This window comes from Theropithecus gelada, chromosome 17, assembly GCF_003255815.1.
Source record: "Theropithecus gelada isolate Dixy chromosome 17, Tgel_1.0, whole genome shotgun sequence".
NCBI lineage: Eukaryota > Metazoa > Chordata > Mammalia > Primates > Cercopithecidae > Theropithecus > Theropithecus gelada.
Window position 1 is genome coordinate 63,712,535 of NC_037685.1, and position 21,075 is coordinate 63,733,609.

Sequence of the window (21,075 nt, forward strand, 5' to 3'; positions counted from 1 at the left end):
AACCCAACTGTCCAGATAGTGACCAGTGTTTCTGCCATTTCTCAACACAGGGCATGTTCAGAATTTAAAATTTCAGCTGTTGCCTAAATTTGCTCTTTCCACATAAATTCTCAGCCTGTGTAGTCTAGACAGGCCTCCAGAGAGGCTTGAGCAGTCATTGTGCTTGTGTTTGCAGTACTTTTTTCCAAAACCAATTGTGGTATTTTCAGCTCTTGCTTCATTCGTCTTCTGTAAGTTTGCATCTAAAGAGCAACTGAAGACCTTATGAAATATGTTTCTGAAAAGTCATATGCAAACTGAATTTTATTTTAAGTTTCTCAAACAAGTTATCTACACAGTAACTCCTACAAGTCATTTTCTAAAGCAAAGAATTCTTGTAAGATAAATAATGATCTCCTCCTTTTCAAATAGGAATTATCATCTCCGGGATTTATTTGTAGAGAATTATGACAGTTTATAAGCACATTTATTTATTAAGAAACCACTCATAATTGACTTTAAATTACCTGAAAGATTAAAATTTTTTAAATGTTCTTGTTGATTTAAATTTTCTATTTTAGCTTTAGAAAAGAGGATTTGCCATTTTTGTGTAATTAATACATCAATGTTCATTAGCTGTGGCAATGGGGAAAAATGGTTCTCTACATCCTTCTTTTTGGTTATTTTTCCAGCAGTAATGGACTGTGTGTGAGTGTGAGTGTGTGTGTGTGCATGTGCTGTGAACTTACTGTTCTCTAGTCAAAACTCTATAGCTATGCTATGCTATGCTATGACTCTGGTGATATTAGGAGATAGAAAATCAGAACAGAACTTGAATAGGACCAAAGGAAATTAGGAAAAAGAAAGTGATGGTAGAACTGGCAGTATTAATTTTGCAAAATTTTTCATAAAATATGTTAACATATGTGATTAAAAGCTATTAGATACAGCTCACTACTAAAAGTTTAGTACAAAAAATTGCTTACTCGTTAGCCAGCTTTAGTTCAAATAACTATATGGCTTCTGTTTGTGTCCGTATTGATTTTTCCCTGACTTCAAATGAGATTAGAATAAGATAGATAAGGAAATTGAGAAAGAAACTAAATGACTTTCCAAGGTTATAAATCGAGGTAAATTGTGTATTAAGAGTATAGGCCATTTCCAATCACTAGCTTAACGCACCAGAATTCTCTTTACGTTTTAATTAAATACTGAAGAATTTCATTATTTTTACTTTTACCTTCCAACACACTCTTAAAATGTGTTTAATAGATGTTTTAGAATTGTGTGTAAGAACAAAGTGCAAAGTGTTGATTTTTAAATAATTTTGTTGGATTTATTTTTGGTGGTGGTTTGTGTTGGCATTGTTTGTATGTTTGTTTTTCTTTAAGTTAACTTTCTATAAATCTTCCTAATTTAAGTCAGGCTTAGCAAACTTGAATTCTTAGAAGTAAATGCCCATTTCTTCAGGGAATAATATCCATCTATCAACAAGGAAGACAAGCAAAGCTTATGATTCATAAATCCCAATCACACTCCCTAACTGATGATAAATAACTTTATTTGGTTGTGTCAGCCATCTGGAGTATTTCCGGAGAGCAGAGTTGGGAATCTGGGCTCCAGAAACATGCTATCTTGGGTTCAAATCCTCACTCGACCTCTAATCAAGCTGTGTGTTCTTGAACAAATTACTGCAGATGCCTACCCGCTAGTGAAATACGGTTGATGACAGGGTTCGAGTAATGATTAAGCAAAAACAACCTCTTGGCCTAAGGCCTAACAAATGGTAAATACGCCATAAACGCTGTTATTCAATAGTTGTTGGAGAACAGCTGTGAAGTAATCACCTCAATTAACTAGTAAAATCTTTCTCTTCAGAATACCTCAGAGCCGTCCTGAGCTTTGTAACGTAGTACTAGGTAAGCCAGAGCTAGCCGACATTTCCCAAATTCTTCAGTATCTCCTCTCTTCTAGATAGTTTGATTTCTTGTTTACTTTTTGAGTCATATCTACCTCCCATATTTATTTTATCATTTGATTTTTATTTGGTGTGATCACAGCTGTCTTTATCTTTTACCCTTGCTCTGCCTATGCTGAATAATTAAATACTGAAAGGTATAAGATTCCATTTCTCAGCCTGTTTTCAACATCTAAGTACAGATACTTTCTTTGTACTCTTTTGCTTATTTGAAATCTCCTTCATTGTTTCCTCCTCTGGGTTTCTTTCATTTTCTGGATCTGTTATTCCTTTCAATGTTGTTGCTCATGAATCTCGTAGCTCATTCTTCAACAACAAAATAAATTCTCTAAATACAAGGTCAAGTGCATGACCCTGCCTAGTAAGAGGGAGGCTTTGTCTGCCCTTTTCCTGCCTTTAAATCTCCAGCGATTCAGCAATATATTTGGTTCATATATATATATATATTTGTATATATATAAATGTATTAGTATTAAATTCCAGTGTCAGAAGACAGAGACATAGGTAAAGCATCTCTGCTACTATAAGGCTCAGAAGGGAGTTTCCTTTCTACTTTTATAGGCAGAAAGGTCTGTTCCGAGATACAGCAGTTTGTAACCATTCCAAACTACACTGGCTATGAAATGCACTATTGTGGACTGTCTAGGAGACTGTGAGCATTGTGGAGAAGAGCTTGAATTCTTTGAAGTCAGACTTATTTAGGAGTCTGGACTCCACCACTTCCACACGACCTGAAGCAAGTACTTTTCTCTAGGCCTTGCATGCTTGTTGTGAAGATTAAATAATAAATCTAAGTAAAGGCCTTGGCACAGTACCTGGCACAAAGTAAGCACATGATAACATCAATGTCGCCCATCATTCAACATCGTTCTGACACTCATTATCATCACCACCATCATCTGGGGGTAGTTCCCCAATTTTTCATCAGACCCACCAAACAGACTGTGTTTATTTAAAAATACAAGTTACAGAAAAGTAATCATTTTGGAATAAAAATTAATAAACCTATTTTGGAGGGCAATATATCAGTATCTGCCAAAATTTTAAATGTGCCCTTTGACCGTGCATGACCTCTCTATGAATTTTTTCTAAAGAAAGGCCAGCACATTTGGTGTTTGTGGCACTATAATGAAAAAGTGAAAACAGTCTAAGTGTCTATCAATGCAAGTCAAAAGTTGGATCTCCCAGAAAACAGACTGAGATGGATATTTGAATGCGGGACATTTATTAGGGTGGGCCCTTGGGGTCAACATCTATGGGGAAATGAAGGAATTAGGACTGGAAGAGAAAAGAAACCTCAGTCATTCCCACTGGGGCTGTTGCTGGGGAACAGATATAACCTTGACCCAGGCAAACCTCTGGCTGAAGGCAGTTCCCAGAGAAGGCTTCAGATGGAGGATTCAGCTGCCATCAGTTTAGCTGGAGGATTGAGTGCCTCCATCCTGAAAGAAGGTTCTAGGTGGCACACCACAGTACCCATTACAAGAGTAGTTGTTTAGGATATGTTCCTAAAATGGAATATGTGGCAGCTATTAGGAAGACTGAAGTGAGCCTTATAGTTCAGTGAAAAAGCAGATCATCAAACAGTACAGACAAGTGGTGTAATCACATTTATGTTTAAAACCCTGTGCATTGAAAGAGGTATTTTGATGCAAATGTTCATATATAGACTTGGAAGGCAGCTGAAATATCAAAATGTTGACAGTAATTGCCTCTTGGATAAGAATAACAATTGGGCCAGGCGAGGTGGTTCACTCCTGTAATCCCAGCACTTTGGGAGGCTGAGGCGGGCGGATCACGAGGTCAGGAGATTGAGACCATCCTGGCTAACACAGTGAAACCCTGTCTCTACTGAAAATACAAAAAATTAGCTGGGTGTGGTGGCGGGCGCCTGTAGTCCCAGCTACTTGGGAGGCCGAGGCAGAGAACTGCTTGAACCCAGGAGGCAGAGCTTGCAGTGAGCCAAAATCGCGCCACTGCACTCTAGCCTGGGTGACAGAGCGAGACTCTGTCTCAAAAAAAAAAAAAAAAAAAAAAAAGAATAACAATTGGGAGAATGAAAGGACATGAGATACTTCTACGTTTTATTCTATTCACCTACCTGCAAGCAACACTAACTTGTAGCCCTGTAAGTGAACCATCTTCAGGGCGGACCCTCTAGCCCTATGTGTTACTTGAATCTTTTAGAAGAAAAATATGTCATAAAAATTAATATTCGAGTAATGTTAAAAGTAGAAAAACTTTTTCATGTGTTTAGCCAATTCTTACTATAATTTCTCACTGAACTTAATGTAGAATGGGATGTATTCGTAGTAGGACAGCCTTTCCGGAAGGGTGATTGTCTCATTCTGTTTTCTGTTGCCTATAACAGAATACCTAGATAATTTATAGAGAAAGCAATTTGTTTCTTACAGTTATAGAGACTAAGTGCACGGTCAAGGGGCCTCATCTGATGAGGGCCTTCTTGCTGATGGGGACTCTCTGCAGAGTCCTGAGATGGCTCAGGGCTTCACATGGCAGCAGAGTTGAGCATGCTAGCTTCTCTTCCTCCTCTTATAAAGCTGCTGGCCCCACTCCCATGATATGTGTCAATCCATTAATCCATGAATAGATTAACCCATTCATGAGGGCAGCCTCATGACCCAGTCACCACTTAAAGGTCTCACTTCTCAATACTGCCACATTGGGGATTAAATTTCAGCGTGAGTTTTGGTGGGGCAAACATTCAAACCAAAGCAGTGATTGTTCTAAAACAGAACTTCTTAGACGACGTAATTATTTGGAATCAAAAAAAGAATCCCAAGGAAAAACAACTAACATGTTTTTTCACCTTCAAGCTGTCATTTTCTTCCTGAAGTTTGTTTGAAAATAAGTAGTAGTCACCCACCTTCTACATATAAACCATTCAATAGTTCAACTCAGCCAGGTGCAGTGGTTCACACCTGTAATCCCAACACTTTGGGAGGCCAAGTCAGGAGGATCCACCTGAGCCCAGGAGGTGAAGACAGCAGTGAGCCATGATCATGCCACTGCACTCCAGCCTGGGTGACAGTGAGACCTTGTCTCAAATAAGAAAAGAAAAGAAAAAGTTCAACTCACCAGGAGTTTTCTATTTATGACTTCTTTTCCACTATAATCTAAGAAAATACATATGGTGAAAAGATAACATCTTTAAATAGGATTACATAGCAAGAAAAAAATGAATTTAATCTCTCTATTCTATATGGTTATACTGCCAATTGCCACATAATCTATTTTCTGTGTTCCTCTCCCCCCCATCCCACACATGCTATCAATTACCAAATCCTGCTGATTTTATCTCCTTAGTGTTCCTCAGATCTCTCCCTTCCTTCTGTCTCTACTGTTTCTGCCCTAATTCAAGCCCTCATCAGTTCCCATTTGGATTCTTGTAACAGGTTCCACTCTTGGCCCCATGCAATCCATTCTCCACACAGCAACCAGAATGATTGTTTAAAAAGTGAATGCCATTGCCTCCCTCCCCGCGGCAAATCCTGCAGTGCTTCTCTGAAACTTTAGGGTGAAGTCCATAGGCTCGTCATCTTCTGAACCCACCTACTGGCCTAGCCTCACCTCCTTCTGGGCCTCTACTTATTTTATTCAGTCTACTACACAAAGATTCTTCCCTTTTACAATAGGTATCTTGCTGTTTCATTCTTGTAAGCTTTCAAAATGCTGTCCTCTCTATCTGGAACACTCCTGTACTACCCCTTCCATGACCCTGACTAATATCACCTGGTGCTTCAAGACCCATTTTACTTGTTTCCTCTTCAGAAAAGACTTCCCTACCCCCCATCTAACGTAGGTGTCCCTCATCAGGATTCTTGTAGCATGCTGTGGATGTTCCCACCATAACACTCACCAGAACTAGACTGTACAGGTTGTCTCCATGACTACACTGTAAGCCCTCCTGAAGGATGGAGACCAGCCTTGCTATCTTTGTATCATTGGTACTTTGCACGTTGTTCCTGATCGTTGTTTGGTACTTAATAAATTTAGAGGAATCAAATGAAAATATTAATTTGGTGAGCTATTGAGAAATTTAGTACACGTATCCTTTTCTGTCTTTTTCACTTGTCGGTTTGCATTAAAGAACATTTGCATCAGGTAAGACTTTTGTGTTCTTTTATCCTGGTGTCCAGTATTTAATTTTAAACCAAAATAAAGTCATTTCCCTTGATCTACCGACAAATAGAAAAAGAAGGAAGCAAAAAATGGCCAAATGGGGGTGGGAATGTCATTAATAAGTGTCCAAGGTCAGCATGCCAGCTAGAATTTTAAGAGGTAACAACCTAGCCACGCTGTCTTATAAACCATGCTTTGTTTTGTTTTGTTTTGTTGTGTTTTTAGGAACTATCCCTTCGACATAGTGACATTGTTAAACCTTGTTCTATTCAAGGCCTCTGACACCAACAGAGAGATTTATGAAATCTCCATGCAACTCATGCAGGCACGTATCATTTACTGGCGTAGAAAACATCCATCTTTGAGTGCAGAAAATAGAAATGGTAGTTGATTACCTAATTGCTGTTTATTGATAGGCCTTCGTTTATTTCTGCATATCATTTGTGGCTATGAAGAGTGAGAAAGCAATTATATAATCTCTTGTAAACATACTAATTAAACTGATGTTTCACCTTTAATACTGTTTTTAAATGGGCGTTAATTGATTTTGTTACCTCTAACCTTTGTTAAATACAAATGCTCCTGAAGTATCCAGCTAATATTTTTCATACTACTTTTTACTTTCCTACCTCTTTATAGATCCTTGAAGCAAAGCTTTTTGTATACTCGAAGAAAGTCGCTGAGCAAAGACCGGGAAGTATTCTCTATGGAACACATGGCCCGCTGCCCCCGCTCTACAGCGTGTCGCTCACCCTCTTGTCCTGTGAGCTGGCCAGGATGTACCCTGAGCTCACACTCCCCCTCTTCTCAGGTACCAGGCAATAGTCAATAATGACATATGTGATCATTTCTGATAATGACATATGTGATCATTTCGTTACTCTAAGTAATTTTTCTTTTTAAATTCTAGTTTAATATTAGAGTTATGACTGGGAGCGATGCTGCTTATGCCTGTAATCCCAGCACTTTGGGAGGGCGAAGCAGGCAGATCATTTGAATCAGGAGTTTGAGACCAGCCTGGCCAACATGGTGAAATCCTGTCGCTACTAAAACTACAAAAATTAGCCAGGTGTGGTGGCATGTGCCTGTAATCCCAGCTACTTGGGAGGCTGAGGCAGGAGAATCACTTGAACCCAGGAGGCAGAGGTTGCAGTGAGCCAAGATCGTGTCACTGCACTCCAGCCTAGACGACAGAGTGAGACTGTCTCAAAAAAAAAAAAAAAAAAAAATCTTAGAGTGATAATTAGTGATGCTAAGTTTGTAGGTCAGAATTACTGTGGGCTAGATCCAGTTACATGGGAAAGTAAATTCTGTAATAATTTTTAAATGAAAAAAAGTTCTTTATCTAAAGCAGTGTAGGCATAAACATACATATGACAAATGTAAGGTGCTTAGATTAGTAATACTAACTTCTGCACACATTATATATATAAATTTCCCAAAGAAACTAATTTCCCACAAAAGCTAAATATGAACAGTATAATTTATAATACATATAATTGCTGTAAGTTGTTTGGTGGTTGGGGTAGTGGTGGTGTTTTGTAGCTTGTATTTTGCCACATATATAAGTTGTTGAAAGTTTGAATTTTTGCATATTCTTTACAATCTTCATTAATAGTTTTTGTGAAAATTAATTGCTAAAGAATTGCATTTGGTAGGCCGGGAGTGGTTGCTCACACCCGTAATCCCAACATTTTGGGAGGCCGAGGAGGGCTAATCACCTGAGGTCAGGAGTTGGAGACCAGCCTGGCTAACATGGTGAAACCCCGTCTCTACAAAAAATACAGAAATTAGCTGGGCATCGTGGCCCGCGCCTAATAGTCCCAGCTACTTGGGAGGCTGAGGTAGGAGAATCACTTGAACCCAGGAGGCGGCGGTTGCAGTGAGCCAAGATCATGCCACTCCGCTCCAGCCTAGGCAACAGAGTGAGACTCTGTCTCAAAAAAAAAAAAAAAAAAAAAAGAATTGTATTTATCAACTAACTTCCTGCCTAAGCTTATGTAGCACTTTGCCAAGAGACAGACTTTGGTCTCTTGAATTCATCCTCTTTTTCCATCTCTATCACCACCTCACCACTTCTTTGTCCAGATCCTCCTCAGTCCTTCCCTGCCTCTGCGTTACCTAACTGCAGTCTATCCTCCATGTGGCAATCCATCCACTATGCAAAGCCAAATATGTACAGAAGTTCTTAACTCAAACTTCTCTGCCCAATTGTCCTAAAAATAGCTGATAACAGCCTATATTTAGTGAGTGGATAGTAGGTACCAGGCTCCGTGCTAGGCACTTTATGTGCATTGCATTCATCACTTAATATTTATAACCCCTGGTATAGTACAGTGGTTAGAACAGAGGCTTTGAAGTCAGGCAACCTTTCACTAGTTGTTTGACTGTGGGCAAGTCACAGAACCTCTAAATTACATTCCTTATCTGTAATAGTAATGACTACCCCATAGGATGTGTGAAGATTAAAATGATCGAATGAAAACCAAGCAGCTGACCTAGTTCTGGCATGGAATTATCACAACGACCACCAACACCATCATCACTGTTTTACAGATGAGAAACTATGGTTTAGAGATGTTAAATAATTTCTTCAAGACCATATAGCTAGGAAGGAACCAAGCCAGAATGAAATCTAGATCTGTCTTCCTCCAAAGCCATTGCTATAAAATTAGAACTCAGCCAAGGGGTGGGGGAAAAAAACGCTTTTTCTAAACTTGCTTTCTACCTTTTCATTCGAGAATCCTCTACTCCAATCCTACTGAATCTTTGACCAACATTCCAGGTCCTCTTGTAAATCTTTGCTTCTGTACATGCTGTTGAATGGCCCTCACCCTTTCTTCCTAACTTCAGCTTTCCATAAGCTCTAACTTAACATCCAGCTCTACTGTGCAGACCTCTCCATCTACCTGAGGCGGAGTTAGTCACTTCTGTGTGTAATACCAGAAACAGTGGAGAGACCCAATGAAAGCCTTTTTAGTAAATTAATTCTCTTCTTTCAAAACTAAAATTTGTTTTTATGCACTTCACCCAAGCTTTGAGTGCTGCCTACATGCTAGGCACTGTGCTTGGGTTTCAGAAATACAGAGGGAAATAAAAGTATCTCCCATCAAACTTTCATAGTCCAGCAGTAAAGATAGATGTGCAATCAAGCCAAACACAGTGGCTCATGTCTGTAATCCCAGCACCTTGGGAAGCTGAGGCAGGTGGACCACTTGAGGCCAGGAGTTCAAGACCAGCCTGGCCAACATGGCGAAACCCTGTCTCTACTCAAAATATAAAAATTAGCTGGGCATGGTGGCACATGCCTATAGTCCCAGCTACTCAGGAGGCTGAGGCACGAGAATTGCTTGAACCCAAGAGGCGGAGGTTGCAGTGAGCCGAGATTGTGCTACTGTACTCCAGCCTGGGGAACAGAGCGAGACTGTGTCTCAAAAAGAAAAAATTAGACGTACAATCAAATGATTTTGATACAGTATAGCAAATGCAATTTTTTGAAAAAGAAAAATGCCCGGTGTATTAGACAGTAGCTGAGGGAGTAATCAATTATTGGGCCAGGAATATCAGAAGACTTCCCAGAGAAGTTGTCTCAGCTGTAGTTTGAAAGGAGTAGAAATTTGCATAGCAGACAAGTAGCTGACAGACATTACAGACCAAGAGACTATTGCATATGCATGGGCTTAAAGTTACAAACTAGCATGATATAATTAGGGGATTATATAGAGGTCAGCTTAGGTAACATAATGTGCAGGAACAGGAAAAGCTAGAGATGGTAGTGGACAGACGCAGAGGCCAAAATCGTATCTTGGAAGGCCTTGTGTACACTAAGAGGTTTGCAGGCCCGCAATCTTCCATATGTGCTTTTTGAATCCCCCTTCAGAGCTCTGTAAACAGAGAGAGCATCCAAGCAAGCTGCTGGGGTTTTCAAAGCCACTGATGAGTTGCAAACAAGAAGAGTGAGTATCAAGATTAGACTGCATTTGTAAAAGCCTGGTTGCATTATGGAGAGTGGATTAGTGAACATCCAGTCTGGAGAGAAGAGGCTAGTTAAGAAACAATGGCAATAGTCCAAGGAGGAAATAATAAATGATAAGGGCCTGAACAAAGACAGCCCAATGAGACTGGAGAGGAGAAACCAGAGTGAAAAGCTGCCAGGCAGAGGCACAGAAGAGAATGCCTACTGTGATACCAAGGAGGTCAGTGGTGATAACCCTCCTAGAAACCCAATACAGGGAGAGGAGAAGGTTTGGGGCAAGGCAGAGATTGGGAGCCAGCCCAGAATGTTGACTGTATGTGTCTGCTGGACTTCCTCCTGTATGTATGAGCCTGGACTGAGGGGAGGTCAGCAGTAGCAGCTCACAGCAGGATGGAAGGGATTAGAGCCACGGGCACAGATGAGATCAGGAATGGAGAGAGCACAGAGTGAAAGAAAGGGCCTGGACACCCCCACTTTTGCAGACTGGTCTGAGGAAGACGGAAGGGTGAGAAGGAATGGAGGGAGAACACTCAGGAGAAGAGTTTCATGGAAACGTAAAGGAAAAAGAGCTTTAGAAGGAGAGAGTGAGCAGTCCACAGCCTCCGATGCAAGAGAGATCCCAGAAGAGAAGACCTGAAAATGACTCTCGGAGTTTCGAGATTCATTGGTAACTGTCAGTGGTTTCTGCAGGGAGGTAGTGGCAGAAGCCAGATTGCAGTGGCCTGGCTGGGAAAGAATGCAGAAAGAGAGGCTGGGCCTCCAGCGAGGTGCAGTGTCAGAGGAGGAGTTGTAAGGATGAGCGATATTGGAGCATGCGTATTAGCTGAGAGGGAGATGCTAGTAAAGTGGGAGTTCACGATTCAGGAGAGAGAAGACAAACAGTCCAGCAACTTTAACCAGATCAGAGGCTCCTATGAGTTGCAAGCAGGTTCAACCTACATTTCCTTCAAGAATTACCTTTTGGTTGTTTTGACTTATGGGAAATTACTTTTTAAAAATAGCACAGAAAAATTAGGAGGTTGTAATAGATTCCAAACACTTGTTTTTAATGTAAACCCTGTGGTGAAATTTTTATTGCCTGTAATTTCAAATGACCTAATTATTGTAAACGGCCAAATTGTTCAGGTCCACTGAACAAGAGCATCCCACTGATGGTGTCTCACATTTTATTTAAAGTATTTCTGGAGCAGTGAATAGAGGGCTGTTTGCATGTCTATGGCATTTTTCTTTTCTTGTTCCCTTTTAAAAAGGGAACCACCCTTGACTGTCCAGGAGCTACCTGGGTGCTTGCGATACCTCAGACAGACATCCCTACCCTCTTGGTGCTGATGTCTGTCAGACAAAATGCAATTAACATAATAAACAAGCAAATTATGTAATACATAAGTCTTGGCTCCAAAAAGTCTATAGATTTTTATACCATTGTTAAAAGATAGGTCTTTTGAGTAACTGCTCTCTCTTACTCATTTTTGGGAATTTTTTCCCCCCTCTTCAAAGTCCAGATCCTTCTAGTGGAGTTTAAATAGTTTTCCCACCATAAAACTAAATTCTGAGTCTTTGCACCCAGAAGTCATTTTCCACCACCGAACCCCCAAAGCACTCTGTGCCTTTCTGATTTCATTTGTCACGGTTTCCCTTGCCACAGAGTGATTTGTCAACATAATTTGCCTGAGTCTCTTTCTTAGGGGCAGGAACTGCATCATTCGTCAGTCTTTGCTGTCTTTGTCATGTCTAGCACAGTGGCTTGTGCCTAGAAAATGCCCCGTACCTTGGGACAAATGAATGTTCTGATTTCATAAGGATTTGAGTATGTGACATAACAGTCACATACATCCGACACATCCGTAAATGTAGAAATCAAGTAAATTTGGAAATTTTGACCTATATAAAACATAATAGCTTAGCACTGTCTGAGTATTGTGACATAACACTGTGGTCTCCAAAGTAAAAAATTATAATTTTAATTTTAGGAAAAGGGCCAAATCGATTAAAGCTGCTGTTTCAGAAGATCCAGTGGATTATCTTGGTATAATTCCTGGCATCTGTGTTGTTCTATTATTTAGCAGCCATGAGCCCTCTAAGCAAGATTGCATTGCCACACTGGATCATCATACCTGTATGAGACCAAGCTTTCTGACTTCCCTGAGGATAAAACACCTTCTTCTCTACATATAAGAAATAGGAGATTATATCGGAGCCTACTGCATATACATAATGCTGTGCTTCTCTATCTTAGAAACTTTGTTTGGATTATAAAATTAAATGCTGCCAGCAGTGAAACAATGCCAAAATGCTCTGAGAGAAAGTAATGGTGAAATGGCTGGACCAGACTTAGGGCTTCACTGTTTGGACTCACTTGTCTCACAAGGGACACGCAGCCCTTGGCAGGCACCTTGCACATTCTTAGCAGTTTTCAAGACGACTCTGCAAACTGGGTTTATCCTTCCTAGAGATCCACATGTCACTTTTTAACAGCCAGTGTTTCATGGAAGACTCTTTGTAAGACACTGGGTCAGTGGAAAGATAATCATTGATGTTAGACTGATCCTAACCACAATTTATAAGAGCCTGCTGGATGATAGGCACTGTGCTGAGCACACTGCATTCATTATAATTATATCTTTTAGTCGTTACAGTAGCCTGATGTGGGGCCCTGTCAGTTCCATTTTACCGACAAGGGAACTGAGGAGCAGAGAGGTTAAGTAACTAGCCCAGAGTCACATGCCGCTAGTATGTGATGGATGTGGAATCTGAACACATGCCCTTCTGACTCCAAGTCCCTTAGTTTGTCCACCCTCTGATGTACGTCTTCCGCTAGCAGTAGATTTGAACTCACTCCACTTTTACCAAGCCTGTACTTGCCCCACAGTGCTATACACTTTCCAGCACAGGGCACCAGATGTGGAGCAACAAGCTTGCAGACAAGCCTTGGTTTTATGATTCTGCGGCCTTGAGGAGCTCCTGTATATGAAAATGTTTTGTAAATGTAGGACACTGTTCAGTCTGCAAGTTGGCATTTGAATTTTTTTTTTTTTTTTTTTTTTTGAGATGGAGGCTTGCTGTGTCACCCAGGCTGGAGTGCAATGGCGTGATCTCGGCTCACTGCAAGCTCCGCCTCCCGGGTTCACGCCATTCTCCTGCCTCAGCTTCCCCAGTAGCTGGGACTACAGGCGCCCGCCACCACGCCTGGCTAATTTTTTGGATTTTTAGTAGAGACGGGGTTTCGCCGTGTTAGCCAGGATGGTCTCGATCTCCTGACCTTGTGATCCGCCCACCTCGGCCTCCCAGAGTGCTGGGATTACAGGCGTGAGCCACCGCGCCCGGCCCGGCATTTGAATTTTAATTTATTTTTGTGGAATAAGGTATGAATGACTCTCCATCACTGCAATTATCTTTAGAGGTAAGCCAGCGATTCCCCACAACGCACCCCAACGGGCGCCAGATCATGCTCACCTACCTGCTGCCCTGGCTGCACAACATCGAGCTGGTGGACAGTAGGCTCCTCCTCCCAGGGTCGAGCCCCAGCAGCCCAGAGGACGAAGTCAAGGACCGGGAAGGCGATGTCACTGCTTCTCACGGGCTGAGAGGAAATGGCTGGGGCTCTCCAGAAGCCACGTCACTGGTCCTGAACAACCTCATGTACATGACGGCCAAGGTAAACTCAGAGGAAATGTGCTTCAAATAGCACGGCCCCATCATCAGAAAAAAAAAAAAAATGGGTTAGTCAAACCCCAGGGAAAATGGAATTCCTTTAAAATCACATGAATGGGGATAAATAGTGGTGATGGTTGCACAGCAATATGAATGGACTTAATGCCACAGGCTGTACACTTACAAATGGTGGTGATGGTAAACTTTATGTTATGTGTATCTTACAGCAATTTTAAGTATAATAATAAAAATAAAAATAAGCCTAATGTTTTAAAAACTCACATGAATAGGTATCGTGCATGACTGATTTGTGCGTTATTAATTACTATTTGCTGAAAGATGGCATCTTTCTGATAAATGGTCATGTTTCCTCCTTATGATTTTGAGATGGTCATGACCCTCAAAACTACTTTTGGTCAAACATTTTGCATCCTTACAGTTTTCACACATCTCTTGGGCTGGTTTTTACTTTGTTATATAGTATGGAGATGAAGTTCCTGGGCCAGAAATGGAAAATGCTTGGAATGCTTTAGCCAACAATGAGAAATGGAGCAACAACCTGAGGATCACCTTGCAGTTCCTGATTAGCCTCTGTGGGGTCAGCAGTGACACAGTTCTCCTACCCTATGTAAGTGTTTCTCAGACCTTCAAGAGTGATTATTCCTGCAGGGACTCCCATGTGCAATTTGCAAGTCAGAATGTGCTCTTTGCTCCAGCTAAAATAGAAATGTCCAGTTAGTCACATGAGAGCTCATCCAGATATTACATAAAAGTTCCCTTCTTGCCCCCTAGACACTGGCTATGTGTGCTAGTGATGCCTCTGTCATCTCCTTGCTCTGAGCCTTGGGACACAGAAACCTATTGATACAGGGGGTGGATATTTTTTGGCAGTTTCCGAAAGTTGCCTTCTATAAACATTGGACCTACTATGTAAGAGACACTAAGTAAAGTGTTGTATTATTACTAATGTTTACATCTTGATGCGCTTGAAACAGAATAAGAAAGTAGAGTATCCAGGTTTTTCTCTTCAAATTCAAGTGGTAGAAGAGGGAAGTAAGCACAGAGAAATCCTTCTGCAATGTCTGATATTTACTGTTGGTATTTAAAAGTGATGGGATCAACAGAATGACAGCATTTTGAAAACCCAAACTCCATTGGCATTTCTGTGCTGGTTGTTTTTGTGACGGTTTATGCCTTCCTGCTGCTTTGAGTCACATAAGCCTCACTGTGGCTTGCAGGGCTCAGGTTGGACTGTGAGGCCTGCAGTAATGTGGAGCTTTAATCCAGAGTTATTTTTAAAATTTAAAACCATAAAAACAGCTAAAACTCATTTGTTTCTTGGGGGGAAGAGAATAGCAGGGGACTGGATTCCTTTTTTTTTTTTTTTTTTTTTTGAGACGGAGTCTCGCGCTGTGTCACCCAGGCTGGAGTGTAGTGGCGATCTCAGCTCACTGCAAGCTCCGCCTCCCAGGTTCACGCCATTCTCCTGCCCTCAGCCTCCGAGTAGCTGGGACTACAGGCGCCCGCCACCTCGCCCGGCTAGTTTTTTGTATTTTTAGTAGAGACGGGGTTTTACCATGTTAGCCAGGATGGTCTCGATCTCCTGACCTCGTGATCCACCCGCCTCGGCCTCCCAAAGTGCTGGGATTACAGGCTTGAGCCACCGCGCCCGGCCTGGATTCCTTTTTAAACAAAAATAGCTAACAGTTTTTTCCCAGGGTTTGTATAAATAAAATTCCTTCTGAAGATGAGACCTTTGATGGCAAGTTTTCAGTTTAGATAGAATTCACGTGCCTCAAAAGTAACTTTTGAAAACTTAGCCATTAGAAAAGGTAAGGGCTTTAAGAACACACTGCTGTCAGACATGCAGGTGAAGAGAGGTGAATTTTAATCCAAGCCCTTGGTTCATCCTAGGATCGCACAAAGAGTAGCTATATCACGGTGACAGCTCCTGCATGATGACACACTTATCGAAATGAGAGGTTTACTGACCTGGCGTTCCTGTGGACTAGGCTCTGTGAAACATCCCTTGCTTTCCTTTTCTCTTCTCAGATTAAAAAAGTGGCAATATACTTGTGCCGTAACAACACCATTCAAACCATGGAAGAGCTTCTCTTTGAGCTGCAGCAGACAGAGCCCGTGAACCCCATCGTCCAGCACTGCGACAACCCGCCCTTCTACCGCTTCACGGCCAGCAGCAAGGCCTCCGCAGCAGCCTCCGGTAAGAAGAGCCGCCGGGCAGACACCTGGTCACAGATCCCTGGGGTTTCCTTCATGTAGATTCCTGAAAGGATAAGAGAATGTGTTTGTTACTTTTTTCTGATTCCTGTGTGTGCATTCAATTAAGAGATGGTTTAAGAATAACTGAGACACGGGCTGGGCGTGGGGACTCACGCCTGTAATCCCAGCACTTTGGGAGGCCGAGGCTGAGGTCAGGAGTTCAAGACCAGCCTGGCCAACATGGTGAAACCCCATCTCTACTAAAAATAGAAAAACTTAGCCGGACGTGGTGGCACGCACCAGTACTCCCAGCTCCTCAGGAGGCTGTGGCAGGAGAATCGCTTGAACCCATGAGGCGGAGGTGGCAGTGAGCCGAGATTTTACCACTACACTCCAGCTTGGGTGACAGAGCAAGATTGTGTCTCAAAAAAAGAGAATAACTGAGTCTCTTAGGGACTGTAGGGTTAATGATATGATCTTGTAAAGATGACTGAGAATCTGTGGCTCAAGCATCCTCCATCACAGAACTTTGTATTTCAGGCCAATCCCAGCCAGGACGCTGTAGTCACTCAGTAATCTCATTTCTGGATCCTCCTTCTTGTATCTGGACCCTCCCTTGGCTAATATTCCTTCAGCGTTGATTAAAATACCCCCGAAAAGTATTATCACTTTTGGTTAATTGGTGTCTCAGCAACCTTTCATGAAATATATGCCATCCTCCTCAAATCTCTTGAAGCCTGCCTCCCTTCTGCTGACCTCATGCAGTAACTGCCTTCCAATTCCTCTCCTCCCCGAGTCTCCTGTGCCCTCTGTTCACCCTACACCCTGCCACCAGAGCAGTGTTCTTACAGGGAAGCAGTAGCACAGCAATCAGAAGTGCTAGGTACTTGGTCTTACTTCGCTAGCATTGGTTTAGTAACTCCTGGACCCAGAAATACTAAAGCAGCCAACAGCAGGGCCAGCCACTATAAATAAGCTCATTACCTAAGTGGCCAGGAAGAAGAGGTTTCAAGAATGTAGCCTTGCTTTACAAGAGTTAAGGAATTTGGTTTGACCATAACAGATGTCTACGATTCTCTCATTTCAGTGGTGTGGGCTTGGAAGATTGTTTAGAATGTCTGAGATTGTGCAGAAGATGAAAAAAATCTTCCAAACATAAGATTTTACAGGAAATCTTTCCCTGGAATTACTTGAGACTTGAGCTTGACCCCCCGGCTCGCATCTTTTTCTAAGTGTTTTTCTTCCAATCCCATCTACAGGAACCACTTCTAGCAGCAACACCGTGGTTGCTGGCCAGGACAATTTCCCAGATGCTGAGGAGAACAAGATATTGAAAGAATCTGATGAAAGGTTGGTGCAGAAATTTGACTTAATATCCAGTGTAATGTTCTGCAATAATCTATACAAAGACATCAATACAGGTTTGTGGAGTTTCATAAATTTTGCACATACATAAAAATCCTTCTTTGTTTTCAGAAACTGAGACTTACTTTCCACCTCTAGTCTGTATATCCCTAAAGATAACAGTTATTTCTGTGCAAAGTCAGAGAAGAGAAAGATTAAGAAGGGTGTTGTTCTGGTGGTGGAATTCCACTTATCCCAGGGCTTAGTAAAAACCATGAGTTGTTCTGTTAATGGGCACAGACCATCTGGAATTAGAAATGCCATGTGAAATTTTCAAATCTGATTGCTGAATAATTTCTTAGGGATAAAGTAGTCATCCTGAGGTGAGTTCTATGAAACATCATTATTCTTATTTTATTTTTGCTTTGTCCTGTCTTGGTTAACCAAAATACTATCTCTTCCTGCTAAACAAAGTCTCCATTCCCTCCACATTAGCTCTTTAATAATAATATTTCCCCCATATCTCATCCTCCTTATTGCCTTGCCTATGAACTACTCATCAGTAGTCAAATCAGAGTCACTGTTTCCTGCAGTTGACTGTGAAGAGCAGGGAGAGAAACCAGGAGAGAAAAACAAAACTCAAATTTTTAAAAAAGGAAAATTAGGATGATCTTCACAGTGTTGAAAATGCCTTCAGCTGAGCATTTTATAGTGAAAGGTAATGAGGGAGCCCTTTTAAGGATGAGATGCTCACAAATTCATATTAAAGACAATTTAGGGGATCAAGTAATGAAAATAAGTCACTTAGCCCAAAATGCCCCAGCAAGCCCACAGTGCTTCCTGAGCATCCTGAGGATTTCATCATGTGCACTGGGGCACAGCAGGGGCTGACGTGGAGACGACCCGACACAGGGCTGCCTGCCCCTGGGGCTCTGAAGGCTCCTTCCCTAATTCAGGCGCCTGCCAGATTCCTCACTGCATCGCTGGGCAGCTGTGTTACCTTTAGGCAGATGTTCATCCATACGGGCTTCCCTTCAGACTAAAAGCCCAAACCCAGCAGATCATGAATTATAGACCTTATCCTTTGTAGTTCTCTAATAAAGGCTTTTATTTCTTTCTCAGGAATGAATAAAGGTTTTTATACTCCCCCATATGAGTGAAGGTACAGGATTATTAATTAGCATGTTATTTTTTAAAATCTGTATTTGCTATTACTATTACCTTCCTTGGAAAACTACCTCATGATAAAAATCACAGTATTTCTCTAAAGATATTTTTACTTTCTCACTAGAGTATAACATTCTTGATAATTTCTTGTTTTGTCTGAGTTTCCCCTCTGAATTTTATCTGAGGTAGAAAGGTGATAGATCTCCATGTATTAACATCTCATTACAAAGGCCTGTTTAGGGCCAGAGTTCTGAGTGTCCTGCCTAGAGCTGTTTTTCTTTTTTAGACGGAGTCTGGGTCTGTCGCCCAGGCTGGAGTGCAGTGGCGCAATCTCTATCTTGGCTCACTGCAAGCTCCGCCTCCTGGGTTCACACCATTCTCCTGCCTCAGCCTCCCGAGTAGCTGGGACTACAGGTGCCCGCCATCAAGCCTGGCTAATTTTTCTATTTTTAGTAGAGACGGGGTTTTACCGTGTTAGCCAGGATGGTCTCGATCTCCTGATCTTGTGATCCGCCCGCCTTGGCCTCTCAAAGTGCTGGGATTACAGGCGTGAGCCACTGTGCCTGGCCCTGCCTAGTTTTTAGTGGTGCCTTTGAACTTAAGAAGCCAGTAATCTCTCTGATATCAAGATCACAGAACATCTTCAAGAGAGATTTTCTTGTTTAGCTGTTACTCCTGCTCTCTCACCATATCTCTGCTGGTCATTGGAAAACCTGATGCAATTATCTACTCATATATATCACACATATTCATACACGTCAGATTATTTTATATTGATTATCTACCTATAACATATTGATTGATCATATTCACATATATGTGCAAACATGTCTATGAATATTCTCTCCCAACGGACACCACTATTCCACTGATCCCATACAGCACCTACACTATTACTCTACTGTATTCTTTTTTTTCTATGAAAGTAGACTGTGCCCTCAGCCTAAAATCCTTTTTTCTCTTCAATCTACTTATCGCCCTTCCCTCCTTGTAATCTCTGTCATGTTGATGTATGGGTACTTACAGACACACTTATCTCAACCACCAGATTTTAATTCCTAGAGAACACAGAGAGACTGCGTATCTCTTACACCAAGCTTGTCCAACCTGTGGCCCACAGGCCACATGCGGCCCAGGACAGCTTTGAATATGGCCCAACACAAATTCATAAACTCTCTTAAAAGATTATGAGATTTTGAGTGTGTGTGATTTTATTTATTTATTTTTTTTTAGCTCATCAGCTATTGTGTTAGTGTGGACAGTTCTTCTTCCAGTGTGGTCAAGGAAAGCCAAAAGATTGGACACCCCTGTCTTACACATTTTTCCATGCTCAGTGATTAGTCTACTGTGCTGTCTATAATAGGCATTTTAAAGTGTTCATTTGGTAAGTGAATGAAAATAGGAGAAACGTCACAGCCCCAGAGGTGGGTAAGCTGTCCAACCACCACCAGTCCCCTTTCTCTTACCCTTTCAGTAACCCTTCTCGGAGGAAAGCGATTTACTCCTTTCTTTACAGTCCTTATAGGCAAAGAGCCTACAGAGACAGTGTTGTTCAGAAACATCGCCCCAGGCTGCTGTGTTAACACACCTCAGGAGTGGGGCATCTCTTCCACCATATCCATTGCTGGGCTGAGGGAAGCACCATGGAGTTGGACAAAATGGCCGCCTTGGCTCCGTGTTCTTTACAACTAGATTAATGTTTCTTTGATGTGACTCAGTAATATTTAATAATACCGTTCCTACTGACAAAAGCACAAACAAACCGTATAGCTTAAGTGAAAGAACGTTAAAACAAGAGTAAAAGAATATGTGCCAAGCTAAGAGGAGGATAAGATAGTTGGTGTCTTAAGTCCTGACTAAGGAAAACTACAACTTAACGTTAACCTAATCTTAAGGCCCCGGTAGCCAAAGTAAGAAAAAGAAAAGCAAGTTTTATAACATTCAGTTTTTTTTAAAAAAAGCTATTCAAGTTAACAGTAATCTATTAAACATTTCAAAATAACTAGAAGAGAATAATTCGTAAGTTCCTAGCATAAAGAAAAAATAAATATTTAAGATGATGGATATCCCAATTACCCTGATTTGATATTTACACATTGAATGCACGTATCAAATGTTCACATCTACCCTGAAAAAGGTACATCTATTGTGTATTAATAAAACTTTTAAAAAACTGTCAGAAATTGTAACAGAAAGTACACCTACACTCTAAGATTTTTCATGTAGTTTATTTTACTAGGCATCAAAATGAACATATTAAAAGAGTAGTTTATAGCAATTTTTAAAGTATGCAGAAACAATCTTCATAAGTTTTTGTTTTTGAGACAGGGTCTCGTTCTGTCACCTAGGCTGAAATGCACGAAATCACAGCTCACTGCAGGCTCAGCATCCCAGGCTCAAGCAGTCCTCCTGCTTCAGCCTCCTGGGTAGCTGGGAGTACAGACATGTGCCACCACACCTCGCTCATTTTTCTATTTCTTGTAGAGACGGGGTTTCACTACGTTGCCCAGGCTGGTCTCAAACTCCTGGACTCAACTGATCCTCCCACCTCAGCCTCCTAAAGGCTGGGATTATGGGTGTGAGTGACTGCATCCAGCCATAAGTATTTTCAATACAT

The 21,075-nt window shown here is 41.5% G+C and overlaps 1 protein-coding gene across 2 annotated transcripts in view; it reads left to right on the top strand.

Annotated features, from left to right (window-relative positions):
• FRY (FRY microtubule binding protein) overlaps positions 1-21,075 on the top strand; it is a 274,104-nt gene that overhangs the window by 171,333 nt on the left and 81,696 nt on the right. For both annotated transcript variants that reach the window (XM_025364711.1, XM_025364712.1), the window contains exons 30-35: positions 6,326-6,425; positions 6,740-6,911; positions 13,475-13,731; positions 14,209-14,355; positions 15,780-15,948; positions 17,207-17,297. In XM_025364711.1, the coding sequence (XP_025220496.1) occupies positions 6,326-6,425; positions 6,740-6,911; positions 13,475-13,731; positions 14,209-14,355; positions 15,780-15,948; positions 17,207-17,297 (936 nt within the window). The remainder of the gene's footprint in view (positions 1-6,325; positions 6,426-6,739; positions 6,912-13,474; positions 13,732-14,208; positions 14,356-15,779; positions 15,949-17,206; positions 17,298-21,075) is intronic.